This window comes from Fukomys damarensis, unplaced genomic scaffold (genome assembly GCF_012274545.1).
Source record: "Fukomys damarensis isolate Sample0158 unplaced genomic scaffold, DMR_v1.0_HiC HiC_scaffold_12, whole genome shotgun sequence".
In the NCBI taxonomy this organism is placed as follows: Eukaryota; Metazoa; Chordata; class Mammalia; order Rodentia; family Bathyergidae; genus Fukomys; species Fukomys damarensis.
Window position 1 is genome coordinate 30,210,753 of NW_022900924.1, and position 8,712 is coordinate 30,219,464.

Here is an 8,712-nt window from a genome sequence, read left to right on the forward strand (position 1 = left end):
TTTAGTTATTCTAAAGCTATCATAGCTAAGCATTACACACTGAATGCCTTATGCAACAAAAAGTTATTTTTTCACAGTTTAGAGACTAATTTCAAGGGGTCAGCAAGGCCATGCTCCCTCTAACTAGGCCAAGGAAGGATCTGTCCACACTTCTCCTAGCTTCTCTTAGTTCCATGTCCTGTATGATCTTCATATGGTGCTCTTCCTACATGCATGTCTCTGTGTAAACATTTCCCCTACTTACAAGGGCACGATATATATACTGAGTTACAATTCCATCCCATCCCAGTGTGACTTCATTTTAAGCAATTATATCTGCAAAGACCTAATTTTAAAACAAGGGCACTTTCTGAGGTATTGAGAATTAGGAATTCAAGGAGCCATTTCAGGGAGAATATTCCAGAATGATCAGGAAGAAGACTATATCAAGGCAGATGGTCTACTGTGAGACTGGTTTCAAGGTTGAGAAAGGATTCCAAAAAGTCATGGGGACCATATAATTTATTACCCAATTTGGACTCTTTTAGTATTAAAAGGCCCAATAAAGAATTGTTTTGCTTTAAAGATAACTCTGGACTCTCTTTGGCAACTAGGACAAGGGCCATCCTACATGGTATGATTACAACCACCACTTTGACTGATCTCTACTAATGTTCCTTTCCATTCACCAGAAAGTCATATGGCTTGTTTTATTTTCTGCAAGAAATTTTCTATAGCAAAGGCTATTAGGGCACACAAAATAATTGCTTTGGGCCTGGAGGGCACTTGAAAGTATCTTTCATTTGATAACTCCTTAGACCATTTACAATGGGGGACAACAAAATTATCAGAAGTACATTTTGGAAAGTACATCATTGGAAATTTGTACCTTTACGTAATCTATCTTGGTCCTTATTTTTCCCCATTCCTCTGTGAGTATGTTTTCTTAAAAGCAAAGGTGAACATTTTCAAATTAAAATTCTGATGCTACCATCCCTAAAATTCAAGGGCATGGGAAAAATAAGAAAGAGAGGGAAAACACTATTTGCCAAAGATATGGTCAAGATAATACTGCATCACAATGAAAGCTTTGTGTTATCTGCATGATGTAAAATTATTTCTGATTACCATGTAATGAAGGGGAGTGAAAACAATGGCAAGCCTTCACATAAATGCTGGTCCATCAGCTCCATCCTGCAGCAGGATGGCTATGAGACCTGGCAGCCATAGCAGTCCTTTGAGAATATTAACTATAGGCACCAACGGAGCACACTGAGAAGCAATTTCTCTCCCGGAAGCACCAAAGCCTTTTAAGTAGTTCAGGCTTCACTGTTCACATCCAGTTGCCAAAAAGCAAATGAATTGCCTGATTTGAAAGACATTTCTTTCCTTCTTTCTTTTTTTGGCAGTTCAGATGATCCCCTTGTTTTCCTTATAATCAGGCCCTACAGAATGACATGCCTGTGCACTAACAATTTAAAATAAACAAAGCATGATTTTCGGGTGACCAGCTTTGCCTCAATCTGCTTGCAGGCTGTCCCAAGGGGGTCTACGGAGCTGGCTGCTCTTCTGAATGTCAGTGTGTGGAGGAGAACACCCTGGAATGCAGTGCCAAAAATGGTAGTTGCACCTGCAAATATGGTTACCAAGGCAACAGATGCCAGAAAGGTACGATCTGATGATAGTTTTTCTTTCTTCTCTAATAGTGCTCAGACGTTGTTCAGCATCATATTGTCATTAATTAGTCAAACTATTAATGTCCACAGGAGGTGGGTATGCTTTATTAATCCCTTATTTGTAGGTGAAGAAACTGAGACACAGACAGAGCAAGTTATTTAAAGTTATTTAACCTTGTCTTCTGCTTGCTAGCTTGAGCAAGGGAGGAGGAAAGATCACAAAGCAAAGAATCTTGTCTGAAAAAGATTAAAGGTAGACAATCAGTTCTTTGAACTGAACTAATCAACCAAATCACTGCTAGTTTCCAGAATTAGAGATTTTTTTCTCTATATATCTAAAAATTTATCAAATAAATGCAATTCAAAGCTACTTAGCCACAGAAAATTTTAATATGGTTTTCGTATTGTCCTTTTTCAAATTCCTAGATATTACATAATTTTAAAATATGGAGGGATGCTTACATATAGTATGACTCTAATTATAAGTAACAATAAATATATGCATGTAATTGAACATAAAATTTGGAAAACTGTTCCAAGATGTCAGTAATGTTGTCCCTGTGTTGTAGACTCACAAAGTACTCCTGTAAGTTTTCAGAAAGTCTCACATCATTTTTTAAATCAAATCTTATCAGTAGCAACCTATTTAAAATCGCAGGTTGCAAGTTTCTCTGAACTTTTTCTTTTTCTATAGTACTTGTCATCTTCTAGCATATCACATAGCTTAAATTACTTTTAAATGTCTAATATGTATTACCTGACCTTTCGTTCTAGAATATGAACTTCATGCGGGAAGGATATCTGTACTTTTCTTTCCTAGAGTATCCTACAACCATCCTGACGTAGATATTTTTCAGGAACGGTTGTTTTAAATCAATCTATAAATGTGTATGTTTCCTTTTTTTACTACTTCGACATTTTTCTTATATTATTATCTATTTTGTCTTAATAACTAGTTCCTATTTTATTCAGGGGAAATTATCAAAACATTTTTCTCTTTCATACAAAATACTAAGTAGACAACAAATAAAATCTTAATTGATGGTAACTTATGACACTTTTTGCAATGATTCAAAGGGCAGTCTGGTTGGTAATAAGAAGAAGCTGGTTTGAAAGGGAGCTGTCATCCTCAGGCCATGTGCAGAGGCAAACACTGAGACTGAAAGTTGTCTTTGCCACTCATGTGTCTTTATCTGCTCCTTCCTTCACCTCTTCGTCATCTGCAAGACTTTCGTGGAGCTGAATGAAAAGGGGTAGTGTGACCGACTACTCTAGGTTTTTCTCTGCTGATGGATCTAGAGCCTGTGAGCAGTGATGTCCATTTAAATCTGATGCAGAGTGGGACATGTAGGCAACCAGAGGGCGAGTTTCTGTGAAATAGGGGGAGATGCTTGAGGAAACACTAGGCTGAGACAACGCAAATCTGTCTAACATGGTCTGAGATGTGTCTTACACCACTCACTACATCTCTTGTGCCAGTTGTTTCTAAGCTTACAGTTGGCCCTTTTTAGTGTCCCCACGAGAGAAGTCATGCCCTAGAAATCAGAGCAGGAGATAATTCCATATCCACACACCTGGGTAAATTTAATTTATTCTGATAACATTTTCTTAAAGCAGCCGCTGAATATACTTTATTGAGAAATGCTTCTGAGATTCCCACTGTGAAAGAAAATGACTTGAAAGTATATGTAAATCAGCAAAATAGAGAGGTCACCATAATCACTGGAAAACATATTATTTTTCAATCAGATAACTTTGTCCAATTCTGATATTTCTGTCTAGCCACAAAATGAAATTATGAATCAGACTGGAGTGGGTGAATGGTCTCACTATGATTGGCAGTTGAAATCAAGGCAAAAGGAGCTCTTTTAAGAGTTGTGCATGATGAAAATCAGGCCTATTTTTTTTCCCCCCCGCTCCTTTTTAAAAGAGTGAAGGAGCCCAAGTGCTCTGAGAGCTAGACATACCCTTAAATATCTTAACTCCAGATCAGTGTCTGGATTGCAGATGAATAGTTAATTACAGACTTCAAATTGTTTCAATGGCACTAATGAACAGCACTCTCCACAATCAACACCAGACCTTATTTAGCTTATGAGGAATGACTTCGAAGAACAGAAGAGCTGGTTTCTGCAACTAACCTGTGAAATAGGAAAAAAAAAAAGTGTTTCTTTAAAAAGCCAGCCAGTGCCTTCGGTGTGTGTTGCTTAGTATGTAGCCTGTGGTATTTTGGACTCCATTTTCGGGCAGACCTTTGAGTACAGGAGATCCTGTGGCTCAGCTGAGAACCTTATGTTTACGTAAGAGGTGTATGCAACAATGCCATGTAATGCCATATAAGAAAGAGCTCTACGTCAGATGAACTTCAAAAATCGAACTCTGGTGGTTCTCAAAACGGAGGTTAATTGACTTTCAAGGTGCTGACTGGCTATCATTGAGTAAATTGGGTGTAGTGCTAAGAAACCACTTTAAGAAGCTAGAGGATTCGGTTTAAATCCTGACTTTAATACTTATGAGCTTTGTGATTTACGGTAAGTCATTTGGCCTCTCAGAGCCTCATGTAAAAAAGGAAATGAAGTTGTCATAGGAGGATTTTCATGGAAATATGAGCTAATTTACATAAAGTTCTTAATACAGCGTAAAAGATCAACAAATCAGATATGAACATCCCAGAAAATACAATAGTTCTGTTATTGTGACTCTGTCCAGTACAAAAAATTCTTCATAGTCTGACTTGGTGTGATGTAACTTTCTACAACTGCCATACTTTTGGGAAGGTTACATCATTTTCTCACTGTTGAAGAAATGCTTTCTATCAGATTTCCCTTTGCAGTGGTTTTGATGATCAGATATATGCTAAAACCTCTACCTGAGACCTACCCTGTCATCTGTCCCTTGCTAGTTCAAAAGACATTCAATAAAGCAATCCATAATTTCTCCTTAGCCACCTTATGTATTATACACTTTCATAAAGCTCACCATTTATGAACCTCTGGCATGATTATTGTGGTTTAGATTTTTAAGAAGTGAAGACTGGGAGAAAGGATTTTATGTTTGGGGGCAACTTCTTGAGCACCATCCCTCCTGTGATTCTTTTACAAATTACATCTCATTTTCATGTTTTGTTCTGTGCAATTGCCTCCAAAGATGCATATCAAAATTGCTTCCATTGTTATTGTCTGAAAAACCACATTTTCAGCAAAAAGCCAACCACTGTATCTGTGTTTCCAAAGTGACAAGATATAGCATCATGTTGATTTCTTCAGGGAATATTTTTAGAAGTGTTATAAATCCTCAGGGGCTACTAGAATATTTCTTTCTTTGCAGCTCAAACACACACACACACACACACACACACACACACACACACACACACACCCCAACTCACTTAGGTAACAGCAGAAATCTGTGGCTGTCTTGACTATCTTGGGCTTCATTACAAGTCTGAGCTCTTTTCTTTCTGGCTTATTTTGCCAGCCTGCCCTGAGGGCCTCTGGGGACCAGAATGTCGCTTCTCCTGTGGATCCTGTGTGAATGGAGGTCATTGCAACAAAAAACCTGGCAACTGTGACTGCGCTCCTGGTTACACAGGAAAATCCTGTGCCTTGCTTGCTTAAGTGAAATATTTAGAAAGGATAACCAACAATCAATGAAATCATTAGCTTTATAAACTCTTACTCACCTACCTGATATACAAGGCATTGATATTATGGCATATATTTTGACAATCTATTGTGCAACAAGCCACCTCAATCCTATGTAGTTTCAAACGATGATTTATCATTTCCCCTGATTCTGTGGTTGACAAGATGGGTTTTTCATGTGGTATCTCATGGCTCTTTTGTCAGGGTGATTATCTGGGAACATTCTTGCCTGGCCTCTCAACCAAGGAACCTGGCTTTTCCCCTGCATAGCATTCTACATGGTTAGCTTGGGTTTCCCCACAGCATAGCAGTTTCAGGACAGTATTCCAAGTGAGAGCATTCCAACGGCATGAGAATAGAAACCACAAGATGTCAAAAAGCCTAGCTTCGGAAACCATAAACTATCACTTACACCACATTCTGTTGGTTAAAGCAAGTCACAAGACAAGCTGTATTTGGGAGGAGGAGCCAGAGATTCCATTCCCTGATTTAGAAGAGTAGCAAAATGTCATTGCCGAAGAACTGCGAGCTGGGGGGTATGATTACAGCTATTTTTGAAACAAATTTACTACAGTATAGAATTTAAACTTATTGTGAAAAGATCTTTAAGAAATCCTAGACAGGAATTATTATTCTTGTCAGAATAGAAGCATATTATGGACTGCTAAAGAGTGATTAACTAAATTGAACTTATTTCAAAGAGCCAGTAGAGCTTACTATCCTACCATGACCTTTGCTGGTTGTCATTCTTACTTAAACTTACGCTAACCCTGGCTGTGTTATTGTCTCCATCCACAGTGAAACAGAGTGGCCTGGAAGACTGGAGCGATGTGGGCAGGGTGATAATGAGGGCATTTTTATGACTATTTCCAATTTGTCTAATACAGATTAGCAAGAGTCTGCTGTTTGTGATTGTCTCCCATTTTATAGAGGTAAACTGAATTGTGTTCTGAATTAGCTTACAGTGCTTAAGACTTCTTCTAAACCAGCAAACTAAAACCAGAAATAGAAGCCACAAATATAAAAGACAACAGAGAGAAAGTATTCAGCACATAGCTAATCATCTGATCATTGTGGGAAATACATTGCTGTAGCCCCTAAGGATAATCCTCAAACAAAACTGATAAGCTAAGGTCTTTGCCTGAAAATTTTTCTATATATAAGTATATCATTTTTATTTCCAGACTGTCATTTTGACATTGTTGACAATCATTTAAAATACTATAAAAGTTCACCAGAGCAGCTGTCAACTGTCCCTTAACCTACTCATTTGTTTTTTTAAAAAAAAGCTTAAAGGTAAAGATTTACATATTCAAAAGGTACATACTATTTCCACAGTGAAGTGACATTTTCTCTTGTCTAACCAGTTTTAATGGAATAATTATTAAGTAAATAATAAAGTTTACATTGTTTGAATTGTTCAGGGATACAGATAGGCTGTTTAAAACAAGTGAGGAAAAATCAATAGCAGTCCTGTATATGAGTAGCAAATTCACTGAGAGAGAAATTAGGGAAACAATACCTTTCACATTAGCATCAAAAAATGAAGTAGTTATGAAACAATCTAAGGAAAGAAGTGAAAGACCTTTACATTGAAAACTATAGTATGCTGAAAAAGGAGATCAAAGATGTTATCAGAAAAGGGAAAGATATTTCCTGTTCTTGCATAGGCAGGAAAACATATAGTGAAAATGGCCATACTTCCAAAACTGTTATACAGTTTTAATGCAATCCTGATCTCAATACCAGTAGTATTCCTTGTAGAACTAGAGAAAAGAATCCTAAAATTCATATGGAATCAGAAGAAACCTGGAATCCTCAGAGCAATTCTGGGCAAAAAAGGTGAGCCAGGGGGCATCACAATCTCTAATTTGAAGTTATACTAAAAGCTACTGTGATAAGAGCAGCATGATACTGGCAAAAAGACAGACTCAGTGATCGGTGGAACAGAATAGAAGCTGCAGAAACAACTCCAAGCACACTTAGCTACTCTTTGATGAAAGAGCCAAACACCTTCACTGGATGAAAGATAACCTCTTTAATAAAAGGTGCTAGGAAAACTGGCTTTCCACATTCTGAAGATTAAACCTAGTCCCATGTCTCTCACCATGCACTAAACTAAAAGCAAGATGAGACAAAGATCTAAATATTAAAGCAAACAAATTGAAAAAAAAAGTCTTTGTAAATATGGAAAGGGAGGGTAAGGGTATGGGGGAAAATATAAGAACCAAGATATATCATATAAAGGTACAAGATCCCAGTGATGAATATAACTGTATTTTATACCTAAAAAGTACTGATAAACTCAATGAAAGAAAAAAAATAATAAACCAGAAACAATGTGCTGGGAGGCAGAATATGTAGAATTCATGAAGACATTGCTGTAGGCATAGACTTTGTGAATAAAACCCTAATCACAGAGTAAATATCACAAAGAACCAAAAAAATGGTACCAATAAACTCAGAGAGAGAGAGAGAGAGAGAGAGAGAGAGAGAGAGAAAAGCTTTTGCAAAGCAAAAGAAACCACCAGCAGAGTGAAGAGGCAATTCACAGAATAGGAAAAAAATTGCCAGCTACTTCTCAAACAAAGGACTATTTAGAATATGTAAAGAACTAAACAAAAAAATCAGATACCCCAAATTTAAAGACCCAATCCAAAAATGGTCATCTGAGATAAATAGACCCTTCTCAGATGAAGAAATACAAATGACAAATGAAAATATATTCAACATCTGGTCATTCAAAAAATGAAAATTAAAATAACACTGAGATTTCCATCTCACTCCAGAAAGAACTGCTATCAGCCAATAACAAATGCTGGTGAGGCTGTGGGGGAAATAAAAAATCCTTCTCCATTGTTCATGGAAGTATAAAGTGATATAACCACTGTGGAATACAGTATGGAGATACCTCAAAAAACTAAAGCTAGTAGCTCCATTTGACCCAGATATTATCCTTCTAGGTAGAAGAGTTAAAAGCATCTTACCACAGTGATATATGCATACCCATGTTTATAACACTATAATTTATGATAGCTAAATCTTGGAAACAGTTCATATATCCATCAACAGACAAATGGATCAAGAAAAGTAGTATTTATATAGAATGGGATGCTACTCTGGCATAAAAGATAAATAAGACATTTTAAAGTAAATGAATGAATCGAGACCATAATTTTAAGTGAAACAAGTCAGAGACACAAGTTTAAATATCACATTGTTTCTTTTGTGTGAGAAACTCAAAGGGTTAATAAGAAAAAAAATTTAAGGTAGACATTGGGAAGAACTTATTCAAATGGGAAGGGGAACAAGGGAGGGGGAGGGGAGGGTAGAAGGAAGGGAAATGGATTAAATAAAAGAGAATGGAAGAAGAAAATGGAAACAAAATTTTTTAGGGTTTTTTTTTTTTTTTT

The 8,712-nt window shown here is 36.8% G+C and overlaps 1 protein-coding gene across 1 annotated transcript in view; it reads left to right on the top strand.

Moving 5' to 3' along the window:
- Positions 1-8,712, top strand: part of LOC104850012 (EGF-like and EMI domain-containing protein 1) — a 543,433-nt gene that overhangs the window by 481,414 nt on the left and 53,307 nt on the right. Inside the window, exon 12 of the mRNA XM_033762692.1 lies at positions 1,513-1,647. Coding sequence (XP_033618583.1) covers positions 1,513-1,647 — 135 coding nt within the window. The remainder of the gene's footprint in view (positions 1-1,512; positions 1,648-8,712) is intronic.